Below are 19,139 nucleotides of genomic sequence, written 5' to 3' on the forward strand. Positions count from 1 at the left end.
ATGATTTTGATTACCTCTATCAGATCTCCTCTCAGCCTTCTCTTCTCCAAGGTAAATGGTCCTCACTTCTCCAATCTATCTTCATAACTGGGACCATATCCCTGGAACCACTCCAGATTTTTTATTAGTCTGTGTCAGCACTCCAGTTGCCTGACGTAATTTTCCAACAATGAAACATGCAAAAGGGAAAAGAATAACCTATAAATGGAAAAAGGCTGGACAAAATTAGCAGGTCCTGCAGCATTTGTGTTGAAACTCAGCTTCACGGGCCAGAGTGCTGAACCTTGTCTAGAACTGAAAGCTAAATCTGAGATTCCTCACCAAAGATATAACTTCAGTTTATTCTCCTTGATTTCTGCCCTGGCCACTACCTACTCTGTCGTTCCCAGTGATGTCATGGAGTAGCACTGTATTGGAAGAAAATGCAGCCATTTTGAAATTGTGCCCTGGATACCAAGCTCATTAATATATATCAGGAAAAGCAGGGGTCTCAACACTCACCCCTGGGGAACCCCATTGCAAACTTTCCTCCAGCCATAGTAGCATCATTAACCACTACTCTTGTTTCCTGTCACTTAGCCAATTTTGTATCCATGTTGCTACTGTCCCTTTTATTCCATAAGCTATAATTTTACTCAAGTCTGTGTGTGGTACTGGAGCAAATGCCTTTTGGAAGTCCATGTACACCACATCAATAGCATTGCCCTCATCCATCTTCTCTTTCTCCTCTTCAGAAAACTCCAGCAAGTTAGTTAAATATGATTTTCCCTTAAATCCATGCTGTCTTTACTTAATCAGCCTGCAATTGTCCATGTGACTATTAATTTTGTCCCAAATTATTGTTTCTGGAAGTTTCCCCATCACCCAAGACTGTCCTGTAGTTGCTGGGCTTATCTTTACACCCTTTTTTGAACAAGGGGGTAACTTTTGGCTCTGGTACCACCCCTTGAGTCTAAGGAAGACTGAAAAATTATGGCCCGTGCTTCTGCAATTTCCACTCTCACCTCCCTCAATGTCCTTGGATGCATCTCATCCTGTCCCAGTGACTTATCAACTTGAAGTACAAATGGCCTATCCAAAACCAGCTCCTAATCAATTGTAAATCCTTCTAGTGTCTGAATTACCTCCTCTTTCACCATGGCCTGGGTAGCAACTTTTCTTGCTTGGTAAAGACAAATGAAAGTGTTAATTTAATACCTCGGCAATGCCCTCTGCCTCCATGTGTAAATTCCCCTTTAGTTCCGAAACGGCCCCCCTCCTTTTTCCACCCTTTTACTATTATATGCTTACGGAAGATGATAGGATTCCTTTCTAGTCCCTTTTCATACTACCTCTTTGCTTCTCTTATTTGCTTTTCTACCTCCCCTCAGCCTGGTTCACAATTGTATTTTCTACATGACATCTGTAATAAGCACACCTTTCGAGGGAATATACCATGACTGTGCCAGAACTGTCTCTTTTTTTTGAAGGTAGCCCATTGTTCAGCTGCTGTTTTTCCTGCCAACTACTAATTCCAATAAATTCAGCCCAGATCTGTTCTCATCCCATTGAAGTTGGCTTTCCTCCAGATAATCGTACTACTCTGGATTATTCTTTGTCCTTTTCTATAGTCAGCCTAAACGTTATGATATAATTGCTTTCCCCTAAATGTTCTCCTACTGACACTTGATCTACTGGGCCTACATCTAGTACCAAGTACCATGTCTAGCAGTGCCTCCTTACCCATTGGATTGGAAGCATACTGCTGAAGAAAATTTTCCTTGCCCCTCTCTGATCTTGACACCACAATTATCCCAGTCTATATTTGGGTAATTAAAGTGCCCCATTATAACTACTCTAATTTTTGCACCTCTTTGTAATTTCCTTGCAAATTTGTTCCACTACAATATTCCTATAGACTTTACTGAGCAATGTAATTGTACCTATTTTGTTCCTTAGCACAAGCTATATAGATTGTGTCCTTGACTCCTCTGAGGCATCATGTTTCTCCAGGACAGTAATGCTCTCCTTAATCAATATCTTCACACATACCCCTTTTCTTCCTTTCCTATCTTTCCTGAGCATTTTGTATCTAAGACTATATAACATCCAGTACTGCCCTCCTTTGAGCCAGGTCTCTGTTTTTGCCACAACTTGTTAATCTGCTCTTATAACTTACCGGTCTTATTTACCTGATTTTGACTTTATTTACTTTCTCTCTGATTCTGACCTCACCTCTTCATTTACTTTTCATTATTCTATTGCTGTCTACATCTCCTAGCATTCTGTGCACTTTGGCATTCATCTCTGATATTACCTCCTGTTCCCATACCTCAGTCAAGTTAGTTTAAACCCTTCCAAATAGCTTGAGCAAACCACCCCGCAAAGAACTCAGTCCCAGTTTTGTTTAGGTGTAACCTGTCTGGCCTGTGCAGGTTCCATTTCCCCCAGAGCCTGTCCCAATGTCCCAAGAATCTAAAGCCCCCCCTCTTGCACTATCTTTCCAGCCACACGTTCATCTGCTTTATCCTCCTTTTTCTATACTCGCTTGGGTGTGACACTGGGAGCGATCTGAAGATTATTACATTTGAGTTTATGCTTGCTAATTTCCTACGTAGCTCCCTAAAGTCTGACTGCAGGACAACATCCCACTTTCTGCCTATGTTGTTGGTACCAGTGTGGACCATTGCTGCTGGCTGTTTATCCCCCTTCCTGCCCCCTGCCCCACCCACTTAGGAGGCTCTGTAGCATCCTTGACCCTGGCACCAGGGAGGCAGTGCACCATCCTAGATTCACGTCTGCAGCTGCAGAAACACCTATCTGTTCCCCTAACTCTCGAATCCGCTATCGGTATTGCTCTTCCTGTCTTCCTAGTACCCCCGTATGGCCGAGCCAACTGTGGTGCTATGGACTTGGCTGCACTCCCCAGGTGAAGTGAATCATCACCCTCATCAGTATTTAGAACTGAATACTGGTTGGAATGGGATGCACTCAGGACTCCTGCAGTAAACGCCTGTTTCTTTTTGACTGTCTGGTGGGTGACCAACCCCTCTGTCCGTGCATACTCTTAAGCTGTGGGATGACTACGTCTATAAATGTGCTATCCATGACTTAACCTCGGATGCAGTGACACCACCTGCTGCTCAAGTTCCAAAACATGGAGCTTGAAGCTGCTGTAACTGGCGACACTTTCTTCACGAATGGTTATCCAAGACACAGGAAGCATACTGGAGTTCCCACATAGCACAGGATATACACTCTCAAAGCTGTAGCAGCCCTACCATTTCTCTATTTATTAATTAATAACCTTGTTACTGCAAATAAACGTTAATATTGCTAATAAACCATACCAATGAAGCTTTATCAATCCTAATAAACCATACTTCTAGCAATAAACCCTACTAACACTTAATGTGCCGTACTAGTGGTAATCCTATATAAAAAATAAAAGGTGCACCAGCTATTCATTTGTTACTTATTATTTAATATTTTAACTTTTTAAAGCACCCAATTGTTTAGATTCAGTCCTAAAGCAGTAATATTCACCAGCTAGTCACCGTAGGATTTTCCTATGATGTCATGGTTTGATTTTTTTGGTCAATCCTGCTTTTTCCTGTCAGCTGCAGCAGCTCCATTCTGCCTCCGTGCTCTCCCAGGTAATGAGGCCCCAAAGTTCGTTCTGTATTTACACCCTCCCTTTCTGGTGCTTTCTTTTGCAGGTCCGCTACCTGCCTGCTGCCTCCACACTCTCACAGGTAACTCATTTTTGAGCTCTTACTTAGCAGAGATTGTTCTGGGTTCCCCCAGCAGAAGAATTTGTTTCACCATACCTACTCAATTGAATCTCTTTGTGATTTTAAGCACTGGGTAGGTCATCTCTCATCCTACCTTTCAAATGTTGTATTTCTATGTTTGCTTAATACAAACTTACCAATCTCTCACATGGCTGGCAAACTAAACATTAGTTCAGTTTATTTCAAGTTGTAGCACTGGATTACCACAAGTGGCTTGGGCCCTATTTACAAGGTTGCCAATAAGACCAAACTTATAGTGTGTGTAACTATAAGAATCCCAACACGTATATTGACCATGAAGGTCGGCTTGCAGTAGACCATGGTAGAGAATTCCTTGGCAGATTTCTGAACTACTGTGTCAAGGAAGGGGAGTTTGTTTGGTTGCTGCATTTCATAGGTGAGTTTGATTGAAGCCAAAAAGATGTTCTGCCTATTACACAAATGAATAATGTAGTATATGAGTTTCAGTGCCAGTATAATGCTAGGTATGTAAGCCGTACGTTCCAAAGACTGGTGGATCATATCAACTAGCATGTCCCAGCCGCTGTTCGCAATGAGCAGGGCACAGACTGTACCCAACTAGCCTGGGCTTGCAAAACTCAAAACACGGTGTCCAACATTAGAAGTGATTCCACGATTGGACAGCATTTGCTAAATAATCCTCAATGCGCTAAGAATTATGCAGACAATCAATTTAGGATCATTAGCCGGGCTCACAATGTGGCGCATTTGTGTGTACTGGAAGCTACATATAATACACAGGGATAAAAGCAAAAAACTGCGGATGCTGGAAATCCAAAACAAAAACAAGAATTGCCTGGAAAAACTCAGCAGGTCTGGCAGCATCGGCGGAGAAGAACAAAGTTGACGTTTCGAGTCCTCATGACCCTTCAACAGAACTAAGTAAAAAAAAGTTTTTTTTACACAGGACTCTATACTTTGCAGACTGAAAGAACATGTACATACATTGTGCCTGTTTCAGCTAAACAAAATAAGTGACAGCCATTCACTGACTCATTCCCCAGAGCAATGCCTTGACCAATCAGGGTCAAACTGCCTGGTTTAAATTTCAAACAATGCTTGGCTGTTAACTGTCAGTCACCATCAGTGGTGCATTCTCTATTGCAATGCCACGTGCCAAACAATCAGCACTCTCTTCACAGACAGTATAAATTGTTTTTGCCTTATATTGGTATTCTTGTGAGTGTCCTGATGAGTGCAAAATGATAAGCTTAGATCTGTCTCTTTTTCCAGCAATACTCAAGTTTTGTACTACGAAATGACTATTTATACTACCTTCTGACTTTATTGCATTGCTGTATTGATTGCTAGCTTAGGCAAGTGTGTTTCCATAGTTTCATTGAATTTTATAGCAATTTCTTTGATCCATCATCAGGCTTGTGAAAGGTAATTGCTTACACCCTTTTTACACAAGTTAAATACTTTGCAGCTCAACATGCTCAGTTTATCTTCACAGGAGCATCCTCCCACTCTACTTCATCTCACTTTACTAACATATTCTTCTATTTCTTTCTCTGTTATATTTATCTAGCTTCCTCTTAAATGCTGTTCGCTTCAATTCATGTGGCAATGAGTTCCACCTGAGATTTCTCCTGAATTCTTCATTTGATTTATTAGCAACGGTCATACTTATAGTCTGTAGTTTTGAGCTCTCTCAGGTGGAAACATCACTTTATGTTTACAGTAACAAACCCCTTTGTGATTTTATAGACCACTACCAGGTCACCCCTCAGCCTCAACTTTGCTAGATCCCCAGCTTGTTGAGTCTTTCCTGATAGATGTATGTTCTCAGATATGGCATCATCACTAAGTCTTTTCTGTACTTTGTCCACTGCTTCCATATCCTTGTTGTAGAGTGGAGATGGAAACTGTGAAAATACATCATTTAACCAAGGTTCTATATAAATAAAGCCATATCCTTTAAATTATAATTTTATAAAGATTTGAAAAAGAATACAGAAAGAGACTGGTCCTTTGGGTTTATGCTAGAACTTTGAAAGATATCCTATCACCCGTCCAATCTATCCTCATAGACTTGAGTATTGTTGCCCTTCGATTCCTTTTTGAAAGTTACTACCCTTTCAGTCAGTGAATTCCAAATCAGAACAACTTTGTTTATTTAAAAACTTTTGTTAGCCCCCCTGATTTTTTTTGGCAATTAACTCAAATCTGTGTCCTCTGATTACCTGTCACTGCAAATGCTTTCTCCCTATTTACTGTATGAAAACCCGTCACAATTTTGAAGACTTCGTTACCTTTTTATTTGCTCTAAGGAGAACAATCTCATCATCTTTTCCAGTCTCTCCCCATAACTGAAGTCCCCCATCCTGGTACTATTCTAGTAAACCCTATCCAAGGCCTTTTGCACTTCCTTGTCATATGATTGTACTGTTTCTTGTAGAATGCTGCATGTCCTAATAAACCATTCTGATTACGTCCATGCAGTCACTGACTTGCTGATCAGAGAAAAAGCTTTTCTCTGTTTACAATATTAAAACCCAAGTTACAGCATTAGATTGAAGAAGCTGGGGCTGCTTTCCTTAGAGCAGAGAAAGTTGAGAGAACATTTGTTAGTTGTGTTCAAAACCATTAGGGCTGGTGGAAAGGTCAAGAACTGTGGGCAGCAATTTAAGACGAATGGCCAAAGAAGCAAAGGCGGCCTGAGGAAAAATTTTATCCAGTGGGCTGTTTAGGATCTGAAATGCACTATCTGAGAGTGTGGTGGATTCAGTCATTGCTTTAAAAAGGAAATAGGAGAAGCACGTGAAGTGAAAGAACTTGCAGAGCTATGGAGGAGGAGTGGGGTAGATGGTGTTGGACTGGTTGGGTTTCTCTTACAGAGAGCTGACACTAACACAACGGGCTGAATGACTTGTGATGGTGCCATTCTGTGATAATTTTGATACCTTTACCCAATTGCCACTGTCACATTTTTGAGATTTTTTTCTTACATAAATTGCAATATCTGCATTTGTGATTGAAAATATCTGTAAGTATATCAGTTTGTAATGATGTAATTTGACCAGCAGCTGGCACTTTACCTTTACACCACAAAATTGTTTGAAATGCTTTCTGAATACTTTTTGTCATTTGTCCTCCATAACTGAAAGTTCCAATGTTCAAATTCAGCTTGGTGCTTTTTTAAAAAAAACTTGCATGTTTCATATGATCATTAAATTCTACCTGGCTACTGATGTGGTGTCGGAGGATTGGAGGACATTGTAGCAAGAGCAAAGGATAGTATGAGTAATTGTAAGCTAGTTAGCTTAACTTTGGTTGTGGGCAAATTATTGGAATCCGTTCTGAAGCACAGTATAGACCATCATTTAGGAAGGCATAGATTAATGAAGGAAAGTTGGCATGGATTTTTTTAAGTGAAGGTCATGTCTGACTTTATTGGTTTTTTTGAGATGACAGTTGGTCTGATGAGGGCAGTGCAGTGGATGTGGTCTACTTGGATTTTTGCAAGACTTTTGACAATATTCCACATTGGCTGGTTGCAAAAGTAAAAGTCCTTGGGATCCAAGGGAGAGTGAGCGTATTGGATCAAGAACGCAAAGGGTGATGTGTTCTTGTGACTTGAAGGCTGTTACCAGTGGTGTTCTGCAGGGCTCAGTACTTGGTCTATTGCTGTTTATAGCTTATATAAATGGCTGAGACAAAGGGTTTCCAAACTGTGGGTCGTGGTACCAGTGAGGCAGCAGAGGTCACATTTGGGGTCACGAGGTCATCCCCCTCTGAGCTGCAATGGCGACTCTGAAGAGATGACCCAGCCCGGAGGCTCTGGTGGAATAGCCCTGGACTTACTGGATCATTTCCGCCAAGCAGGATGGGGTGGTGAGCCCTCAGTGCTCTTTAACTTAAGAAAACACTTCTAGCAGTGAGTTCAAGTGGGCCCACGATGTTTGTGCACCGGCATGGTGCAGCTAGAGGCCTGCAAGTGCAGCTCGGTCATTGTCTGAATGTGGGAAAAACTGGGAGGCATATGGCGCTGCCAGACATGTGTGTGGCAATTCAAAGTTACTGCGTTTCTGCTCCTGTCTGTCTGTTGTACTTGTTCCTTACCCCAGGATAGCAATGACTGGCAACTAGACCAAAAGGAGGGGAGGAGAGAGGAGCTGGTGAGTGAGCGGGGTTGGGAATAGGGGCTGCTGAGTGCGTATAGTGGGGGGTGATTAGGAAGAAGGGGCTGAATGAGAGAGTGGCCGAGGGGTTGGGTGGTGGCAAGAGGAACTAGTGTAAGTGAGTGTGGGGGATAGGGGTTGGCAATAGGAGCTGCTGAGTGAGTGGGGGAAGCAGTTGGGATGACGGACTGCTGAGTCAGTCGGGGGAGAGAGTTTGGGAAGAGGGGCTGTTAAGTGAGTGAAGAGGGGCTGGTGTGTGTATGGGAGAGGGGTGGAGGGATGAGGGGCATGTGTGTTTAGGGGAGAGGCTGATTGCAATGAGTCTGTTGGGGTGTGGGGAGAGGGGCTTCAATGAGTGTTCTGTTGCCAGGGAATACGGGGAGCTTGGCTGGAACCATGAGTTCAAAGAAATAATAACATTTAAAACATAGACTTTGTATTTATGTAATGTATTTTAAGTCAGTATACGAGTTTTAATAATTATATACGGAATGTTACGACGTTGTTTCATTGCTGTTTTGCTTTTGTTGGCATCTGGGGTCACATTAATTTTCAGGTGTTGAAATAGGTCCACATTAGAAAATAGTTTGGGAAGCACTGGTTTAGACTCACATGTAGTGGGCATGATAAAGAAGTTTGCAGATAATATAAAAATTAGCCGTGTGGTTGACATTGAAGAGGAAACCCTTAGCCTATGGGAAGATATAGATGTCTGCTCAGTTCGGTAGAAAAGGGAATTCAGTCTAGAAAAGCATAAGATAATGCATTTCAGGAGGTGCAACAAGGCAAGAAAATAGACAGTAAATGGGAGGATACTGAGTAGTGGAGAAACCAAGGGAGCATGGAGTGTATGTTCACAGATCCTTAAACATAGGGCATGTCAGTAAGGTGTTTCAGAAGGCATCTGGCATGCTTTCCTTCATTCGTCGAGGCATAGAATACAAGAAAAGGGAGGTTATGCTGGAACTGTATTCAACACTAGTTAGACAACAGCTTGAGTACTTCATACAGGTCTTGTTATCACATTGCAGGAAAGATGTGATTGCACTGGAGAGGGTGCAGAAGAAATTTATGAGGATGTTGTCAGGACTAGAAAATTTTAGCTATGAGAAAAAAATTGGGCTGGGGTTACTTGGAACAGAGGAGGCGGAGGGATGACTTGATTGAGCTGTTTAAAATTGCAGGGGCCTACTTAGAGTAAACAGGGGCAATCTACTTATCTCAGCAGGGGAGTCACAAACTAAGGGGCATAGATTTAATTGATAGCAGGATTACGGGATTGATAAAGAACATTTTTCCATCAGATAATGGTAGAGATCTGGAACTCAGTCTTGCAAGGACGGGAGAGGCAGAATCTCTGACCTCATTTAAGAAGTGCTTGGATGTCTACTTGGAGCTGTGAGCTGCAGGACTACAGACCTAGTGCAGGAAGATGAGATTAGGCTGAGCCTGACTAGCATGGACATAACGGGCATAAATTTTCTATGATTTCATATTATGAGAACAATCATCCACCCTGTCTTTTTGTGCTCTGTTATGTCTTCGTTAAAGATTTTAGTTGAAAACCTGGCATGGACCTTTGTGACTAAGAAGTGTGTGAGCATGAGCTTGCTATCCAGTCGTGTTTTTGTTTTTGAGATTATCTGTTTACTGTCATTCGTTTTATTTTGTGTTCTGTCTTAGAGTTCATCCCTTCTAAATGGTTAAGTGGAAACTGAGATACTGCTTTTGAATTTCTTATTTCTCAAGATACACAAGTATCATTTAGTCAGCTGTAGTATGAAACATCTTTAGCTTTTAGCAGTTTCTGCTAAGCTGTTCTTCAAAATTATTTGGAGGGGACGAAAACAAGGCAACAATTTCTAAAGCATTATCTAGTTCAAGTGTATAAAGCACAGACTGTGGAGAAAAATGGCTGCTAATTATATGCTTGAGTTCTATAAACTTCCGAAAGCTGAATGTGTTATTGCTGATGTTCAATTTTCAAAGAAACTAATTGGTTGAGTTTAGAAGCCAACCAATTATCTTGCTTATCTTTGGAATAGGCAAATGTTCTGGTTGCTTAGACTCGAGGTATAATTACCAACACAAAGTCAAAAGACAGTGAGGGAAAAAACAGTGTGTTCTCAATTACCACTTGCCACACCATGGGAAATTGACTAGAAATACCAATGAAATGGGACTGAATGTAGGGGACATTGAGCGGAAGCAAAATGAGGATTAAAATAATCTTGCACACAGCTGGGACAAAAGCAGAGATACAATGAAGGAATCTGCAGACACCATTGACAAGTCTCAAATAGCCTCCTTTCCCCAACAGTACCTGTCCTTATTCTAATATATGTGCCAGTGTCGCTGGCTTTTGCCATACGATTCTAGGGTCAGTTAGCTCAGTTGGCTGGATAGCTAGAGCGTGGTTCAGAATGATGCTAACAGTTTGTGTTCAAGCCATGTATCAGCTGTGGTAGTTCATGGAGGTCTGCCTCCTTGCTTTGCCCCATGCTTGAAGTAGAATGGTTCCCCTCAAGCTATATGACCAATTGTCCCTCTAATGGAGAGAGGTGCCTGTGGTTCCTTGTGGACTATGGCTAATTACCTGTAAATTATTTTGTACAGCCAGCTGCAACCCAAAGTAGTACTTTAAATGGTGCAGCCAACTAATAACTTGTTCTGCTTCAGCTAATTCTACTTTGAACCCATAATCAGGCAGCATTTTGGGATTTTCTGCTCATCCACCCACCCACTTCATAAATTATGAACATACGAAAAATGACACAGAAAAGGCTGCAAGTACTTTCAGTGTATCCCATACAATTGTGATGCCCGGTGCACCATGGAATTTACATTCCATACGTGGGCAGCAAAAGCAGCTTATATTTAGCACTTTTGATGTAATAAAATGCCCGAGGCACTTCACAGGAGCTTTATAAAGCAAGATTAAACACGGAGCCACACGAGGTGATATTGGCACCAAAGGCTCAATGCTTGGTCAAAGAAGTAGGTTTTAAAGAGTGTCCTAAAGGAAGAAAGAAAACGAGGTAGACAGACGGGTTTAGGGAGGGAATTCCAGAATTTAGGGCCTTGGTAACTGAAGGCACAGTCATCAGTGGTGGAACAATTAAAGCAGAGGGGATGCTCAAGATGTCAGAATTGTATGAGGGCAGCTCTTGAGGGCTGTAGGTTGGGAGGCAATTACAGAGATGGGGAGGGGTGATGCCATGAAATCAAGGATGAGAATTTTAAAAATTGAGGCGTTGCTCGACTGGGAAGCAGCCTGGATCAACAAGCACAGCAGTGGTTGGTGACTTACTTGGTGCAAGTAAGCTAGCGGGTAGCACAGCTTTGAATGACCTAAAGTTTACAAAGGGTAGAATGTAGGAGACCACCTCGGAGTGCATTGGAATAGTTCCCAAACCATCATTAAGACCATTAAGGTAACAAAGGCATAAATGCGGGTTTCAGCAGCAGATGAACTTTGAAGGGTGAAGTCAAATGATGGTACCAAGTTGGAAATATGTGGTCTTAATGGTATTGCGAATATTTGTCCCAAAGCCAGTTATAACTATAAGCTTGTGAACAGTTTGGTTTAGTTGCAAACTGTTGTTAGGGAAATGGATAAAGTCAGTAGCCAGGGAACAGAGTTTGGAGCTGGAGCTCCGTTTCAGTCTGCCCAGTATTTAAGCTGTATTTCTGGATGATATTGCCGAGGGGCAATATGTAGATGAGAAATGGGGAGGCGACAACACGTTCAAGGACTTGGAGAGGAAAGGGATGTTGGTGATGGGGCAGTAGTTTGCAGGAATGGTGGGGTTAAGGCATTTGTGATGATGATAGATTTAAAGGAGATAGGATGAATGAATGATTTACAGTAGAGAAAAGTAGCTGGGAGTTGTGTGTTCCCAGATAACCCTGGAATTGTGAGCAATTTTCAGAGTTTGGGGACAGATGTAGTGAATGAAGTCCAGAAGCTAATTAAGGGAGCAGTATTGGAAGTGGTGCTGATGGTATTTTTGTTAGAATGAAAATTCGGGAGGTGAACAGAGTTAGTAGTGGGATCAGAAAAATGAAGAAATTAGAGGACATCATAAAATTCACAAGCAGCAGATGCTTGTTCTTCGGTCAAGGCAGTGAGTTTCTGGTTTGGACAGACTGAAGTTGAGAAAAGCAAGTGGCCAATCACAGGCCCAGCAGGTCTTTCAGTCACAGCGGAGGTAGGGGCACGGGCAATAAATGCCCTTTAAAATATTGCACAAGTGCAGCGGGTCAAGCAGAAGTTGGGCCTTACGGTCTAGCCAGTACAATCCTGAACAGAAGTATTGTCTTGATATCCAGAGAAGTTAGGGGTTTGAAACCAAGTTTGGGAGAAAATCCAGATATTTTCCAGAGTGCTCAGTGTAAGATTGGGGGTGGAGTTTAAACCAACAGGCTATTTAAACTTAATAGTTAACTTGTTAGAATCAGGGAAACTTAAAACAATAGAAGAGAGGATTTTGGAGAAGAAACAGCAAAGGATAGCAGCACAGGGCCAAAGATAGATGTGCACAGATTTTCCTTGGGGAGCTGACTGTCTTGATTTCACAGAAATGAAATAGTTTGAAGATTTGGAGAACAAAATCTGGAAAATTGCTCTCTGACTCCTTAGATGGTCACCCTGGCTCTGATCAATGTTACTAGGTACATACCTATCTATTATAAAAGATTGTTTGTTCCCCAACCAGAAGCAGCTTCAGCAAATTGGCTTCCACCACACAAGCTAACAGCCTGTGCAACAGGTCTGTTATTTTCTGGGGTGGGGAAAGAGCCACCTCCTGACAAACTTAGGCATCCCCTTAAATAACTTGTAAGAGTGACCCTGGCCCTCACTGACCCATCCAGTTGAAACACTTGATCTTCAAAAACAGTTTAGTCCTTCCATCATCTCGTAAACATTGGTCAAAGTCAGCCCATTACCTGCAGTTTTCTAAAGTGTAGAATCCAGCTCTTTAAGCCTGTGTGGGCAACTAGGATCTTGTAAACTTGGAATTGATCTTGAAGCCCTCCTCCACTCTTTCTAAAGTCTAATTGTCGCCCACCATACAGGGAAAGCAAAACTGGGCATAATTCCATTTGAGGTTTAACCAATTGTGTTCTTTTTGTGACTTGTTCTGGAAATATATCCCAGCACCCTAATAAATTATTGTAACAAAGCTTGAAAATTTGGACTCTGTAACCGGTGTTGTCTCTTGCAGGTTGGTGCTGAAACAATGTCATTTCCACCGCATATGAATCGCCCTCCTTTAGGGATACCTCCATTGCCACCGGGTATTCCTCCTCCACAATTTACAGGTTTTCCTCCTTCTGTGCCACCTGGTATGTAAATTGGATATTGTTTTAAAAGCAATAGAAAACTACCTCGTGTTTTTAAATATTTTACTAAGTGGTTTATTTATTGGTATATTTATGTGCAAGTGCCCCTGTAGCATCATATACATGTGAGCACATTTACTTCACAATATGATACTGAGCTATGGACATCTAAAAGGCTCTAGCCTCAATCCATGATGTAAGCTCTGTTGGCAGATCTAAATTTGGACAGGGATAGAGTGGCTATAGCTGCCCTCAACATATTGAAGTTGAGAGCGAGGGTGAGGATCCCTACTTTCATGTCTAACCAGTGGTCTTTGCCATTGTACATACACCATTGTATGAGGACATGAAAGCTTGCAAACCATGCTGACAATTATTTGGCTGCCTGGCCAAAAGCCTTTTGGGCTGGCAGTGCAACCATACCTGGCATGAATGAGCAGTTGTATTAAGATAGGGAAGGCAGGTTGGTTGGAGTGATGATCTACTTGACATTTTCAAACTTGGTTTTTTTTAGGGGCACCTGTGATTCCTGTACCTATGGGAATAATGACACCTGCCACAACTGTAAGTATTGTCAAGCTCTGATATTATAGTTCAGCTTTTTTAAAAGTTTGAAGGCTTTGTAATGGTACCAGAGACCAAATTGCAGAAGCAAATGAAGTTAGCTGGTAGAATTTGTTTTAAGTTCGTTAATTTAAATTTGCACTCCGTCATCCAGGGCTAACTTGCTTGATGATTTCAAATGATATAGGTTGAATAAATGTTTAAAGCGAAAATCCCAGACTCTAATCATATTTAACACTTAACACTCCAATATCAAGTGTCTTGCACAAATTTGAATGTTTAATTACTTTGTTTCCCTAGTTCCAACAGGTTGTAAAGAAGAGTTATTTCCCCTGCACTTAATGGCCATTAGAAATCAGATGCTGCGCCTAATGCTGACCACACAGCCCTTCGAGCCTGTTAGATAATGGCTAATCTGTATCGTAACCCCGTCTACCTGGCTTGGTCCTGTAACCCTTAATACCCTTATCCAATGTAAATCTATCAATCTCAGTCTTGAAATTTTCAATTCACTTCCGTCTTTTCTTTGGCGGGTGGGGATAGAGTTTCAGATTTCCATTACCCTGTATGTGAAGAAGTGCTTCCTGATGTCACTCCGAATGGCATAGCTCTAATTTGAACTTTATTCCTCCTTGTTCTCTTTATTTACCCTGTTGAATCTCTTTGTCATTTTAAAAACCTCAATTAGGTCACCACTTAATCTTCTGTATTCAAGGGAATGCAAGTTTTGTCTATGCAACCATGCCTCATAAATTAACCCTTTTCTTCGTGGTATTGTTCTGGTGAATCACTGCTGCATCCTTTCCAAGACTGTATAACCTTCCTGAGGTAGGAAGCTCAGATTCCAGATGAGATCTAATCAGAGTATTATTAAAGTAACCATTTGTATTCCAGCCCTCTTGAGATAAAGTCCAGCATTTCCATCATGCCCATTAACATGAGACCATTCTATCTTAAATTTTCCCAGTTTTGTTGTATAATTGCCAGCACAAAGCATGTTTGGCTGATGGCAGACAAGATCTTCATAAATTCTATTTTTTCATGCTTGAAACTCCAGAAGGCCATTTGGTAATAGATTATCAACAAGTGCTGTGAAGTAGTTAGTGGCTATTGGCTGTTAAAGGCTCAGTTTGAAACTTGGTACTCGTAAAAGTAGAAAATTACAGGAATAAGATATTGGGGTTGTGTTTGGTTCTGTATAATGCCGTCTGGAATCTCATAAATTAAATGTAATGCTCTTACAGAATAAGGAAAGAAACTTCAAAATTGCACAGGATTAGCTAGGGCATATGACACAGAAACAGGCCATTTGGCCCAGCCAGCCCATGCCAGTGTTTATGCTCCCCTTGAGCCTCCTTTCGTCTTTTCTTACCTAAATTTGTCATTGTAAAACATCAATTTCTTTCTCCCTCACATTCTTGTCCAGCTTCCCCTAAAATGCACCTATACTATTCACTTGAACCACTCCCCTATGATGTCAAATTTCACCTTCTCACAAAAGCAAAACGAAGTAGATGCTGGAAATTTGAACTAACATCAGAAATTATGGGAAACACTCATTAGGTTTTGCAACATCTGGAGGGAGAAACAGTTAATGTTCAGGTCTGGGCCTTTCACATTGAGAATTTCAGTCTGATCCAGATGTAGAAATTAAATGAACAATCCTAATCTAAAAGTAATATTCTCTAATTTTTGATTGCTCATAACAATTATTTTCTTTCTGCAATGTTTTCTTGCCTCTTCTGAAAGCATTGAACCCTTGCTGCAGGACTGCTGCACGCTGCCATGTGGTCATCATTCATGTGTTGGCGAGCTTGTGGGCCACAGCTCAATTATGTCATCAAGAGATGCTTACATGCAATTATAACATCAATTTGGAAACCCCTTTCTCAAATCAGAGTGCTGAAGTAGTAATCCTACTACTGTTCTGACTGAGTGTGGCTCATCAGCATAGAGTGGGGGTAGGATCTGCCACCTCCCATTTGGAAAAATCTTGCTTGGTTTCAGTATAAGCCATTCAACACCTGAGGATAATTGATTTTTAAATGATTGAATAATGGAAATTTGATTAATTTAATATTTTACCTCAAAATAAATAACATTTGAGGCAAAAAATATCTTCCTGAAATCAGAGGACTGACTTACGAGGAGAGATTGAATATTGCTGAAAAAAGAGATGTGTCAAAGCTTTTCGTCTTGCACTCATCAGGGCACTTCACAAGAATACCAATATAAGGGGAAAACGACACTCTTTTCATACATTATAAATGTTCGACATGTCTTTTTTTCAGCAATACTCAAGTTCTGTACCACCAAACGACTATAGGTGAGATTGAATAGAATGGGCCTATATTCTCTGGAGTTTAGAGGAATGAGAGGTGATCTCATTGACATATAAAATTCTTAGATGACTTGGCAGGGTAGATGCTGTTTCCTCTGGCTGGAGAGTCTAGAGCTAGTGGCCACAGTGTCAGAATAAGGGGTCAACTATTAAGGACTGAGATGAGTAATTTCAACACTAAAGATTGTGAATACTTTTGGGGTGTCTGAGGGCTGTGGATGCTCAGTTAATATTTTTAAAGACTGAGATCCATGGATTTTTGAATGCTGAGGGAATCGAGGGACATGGGGATCAGACAGGAAAATGAAGTTGAGATGAAGATCAGGCATGATCTTATTGAATGCCGGAGCAAGTTTAAGAAGCCGTACGGCCTACTCTTCCTTTTTCATATGTTGTTAACAGTTTCCAGTAAAATCTGGTAGTATAAATTTAAGCTGTTGAAAGTGTAATCTTCAGAAAGTAGGCATATTTTTGGGATTGTGTAAAAAATGAAGTTAAAATGAGCACAGCCCTCCAAGCCTGATGTTTAAAAGTTATAATTTGAACACTTAAGGATGTTCGCTTCAAATTAAGCCATCATTAAAAGCTCTGATTTTCATTCATAAGAGTCAGAGTCATTTAAAGCTCAGAACTTGTAAAATAGTTCCAAATTCAGAGGGGGTTATCTGGGACTATTGTTTGGCACACTCCTTAATTTATAAGTGCTTGAAAACCAGATTCATAACAGACTGGAATCAGTTTGGAATAGGAGGTACCATTTGTAAAACTGTCTTCCATGTGTGACAAGACTTAATCCCATGTTTCTGTAAGATGTGTTGTATTTATACTGTTGTTGTCTCCCTCCCCCTTTCCAGGTCTCCATGCTGTACACCATGAACCGTTGCCCAACAGAGGGCAAGCAGGTAACCTGTTCTGGGACCACTGCCAATGGCAGTCTATAACTGAACATTAAGCATTGTATGAAAGCGGTTCCTTTGTCCCTTTTTCCTTCTCCTTTTCCCAAAGTACCACTTTTTTTTGTCGAGAAAAGAGACATACTATCGAAACTTTTCACTTTGCATTCATCAGGACAGCTATGCAAGGTAAACCAGCAGTAAAGGGAGCAACAATTTATGGTGCATGAGAAGAGAGTGCTGATGGGTTGGCAAGTGGACTTTGATTGGTAGAGGCAGTGCCATGGAGAATGCAGCAGATTACTGTTAACTGCTAAGCTTTTGTTTCAAATTCAAACCAGGCAGGTTGACCTTGATTGGTCAAGACATTGCCATGGGGAATGAACTGGACAACAGGCAAAGTATTGACTGTGCTCAACCAGCTCATGCTTGCAAAACTCAAAAAAAAAAGTGTCCAACATTAGATGTGATTCTGCAATTGGACAACACTTGCTAAACAATCCTGATTGTGTGAAGAATTACACTGGAAACCAATTTAAAATTACCAGTCGGGCTAGCAGCGTGGCTCACTTACACATACTAGAAGCCACACATTTACACACACAGGACCCTGTCCTTTGTAGACGGAAGAAGCATGTCCATGCATTATGCCTTTTCCAACTAAACAAAAGCTTGGGGGACCACCATTCCCTGGCTCGTTCCCCATGGCGATGCCTTGACCAATCGGAGTCTACCTGCCTGGTTTGAATTTGAAACTAAAACGTGGTAGTTAGCTGTTCTCTGCTGTGTTCTCCATGGCAACACCTTTACAAATCAGTGTTCACTTACCAACCAATCAGCATGCTCTTTTCATGCAGTATAAATTGTTGCTCCATTTACTGCTGGTTTATCTTGCATAGCTGTCCTGATGACCGCAAGACAAAACACTTTGATAGTATGTCTCTCTTTTTCAGCAATACTCAAGTTCTGTACTACCAAACGACCTTTTTTCCCTTCAGTGAAATCCCCAGGCACCCTTGCTGAACTTGTAGATCCTGTGTGTTAAATTCTGGGCATTAACTCACATCACACCAATCACATTTAAGCAGCAAAAACAGAAGAATGCCTCAAACATATGTGCATATAATCAGAATGTATTACTGGAGTTAGTATGATTGAAGCAGAGACCATGCCAACATTTAAGCTAGCTGCTGAAAGAAATGGAAATTAGCAGATATGGCAACAGGGCAAGAGGATAAACACCAAAACAGAATGGTTCGGCCAAATGTCCTGTTTCTGTGTTCTGATTTCTATATAATAGTGTTTCAAGGGATGGTATATGGAAGAATTTTAATTGTGCCATATTTTAACATGTGTTTTGTAATCAGATAATCATTTAGAAGTTAACTAAATTCAAGTCCAACTGAGATTTTAACACCTTTTTTTAAAAAAAAATTAGATATTTGATTCAACAATATTGTGTCAGGAATTTTATAGCAGTGGTGTTGACCTCCTGTTGAGTTACATTGCATAGATGCTGACACCCCTCCAATATTTCGCTAGAGTCAGTGTTTGAAGGCTTTGCCATCATGGAGAGCATCACAACTAAATTAAAAGTAAAGTATTGCCGATGCTGGAAATTTGAAATAAATTAGAAAATGCTGAAAATAATAAGTCTGGCAGAATTTGCGTTGGTGACCTTTCGTCAAAGTTGGAAAAAGATAGAAGCGTAGCAGATTTTAAGCAAGTTCAGTGGTAGAGAAAAGGGACAGGTGGAAGAACATATGAACATTACATAAGAAATAGGAGCTGGAGTAGACCATATGGCCTGTCGAGAAGAGTAAAAGGCAAGTTCTGCATTGGGTGGAAGGTAGGAGAGATTGAATGACAAAGGGGATGATGGTGCAAGGCAGAAGGAAATGGTAATATGACAAAAAGGAAAAAGATGGGTGTAGAGGAGTTATATATGACTGAATAGCAGAATCATCAGCTGCTTTCTGAGAAAATGGAATCAGAGGTTACAGCCTGAAATTGCGGAACCCACTGTTGAGTTTGGAAAGCTGTAAAGAGCCTAATTCAAACATGAGGTGCTGTTCTT

At 41.1% G+C, this 19,139-nt stretch overlaps 1 protein-coding gene across 9 annotated transcripts in view; it reads left to right on the top strand.

The window, feature by feature from the left end:
- rbm25b (RNA binding motif protein 25b) overlaps positions 1 to 19,139 on the top strand; it is a 115,078-nt gene that overhangs the window by 30,368 nt on the left and 65,571 nt on the right. For all 9 annotated transcript variants that reach the window (XM_078562901.1, XM_078562904.1, XM_078562896.1 and 6 more), the window contains 3 exons: positions 13,147 to 13,267; positions 13,779 to 13,828; positions 17,024 to 17,071. In XM_078562901.1, the coding sequence (XP_078419027.1) occupies positions 13,162 to 13,267; positions 13,779 to 13,828; positions 17,024 to 17,071 (204 nt within the window). In that variant the 5' untranslated portion in view covers positions 13,147 to 13,161. The remainder of the gene's footprint in view (positions 1 to 13,146; positions 13,268 to 13,778; positions 13,829 to 17,023; positions 17,072 to 19,139) is intronic.

This window comes from Cetorhinus maximus, chromosome 18, assembly GCF_964194155.1.
Source record: "Cetorhinus maximus chromosome 18, sCetMax3.hap1.1, whole genome shotgun sequence".
Taxonomy (NCBI): Eukaryota; Metazoa; Chordata; class Chondrichthyes; order Lamniformes; family Cetorhinidae; genus Cetorhinus; species Cetorhinus maximus.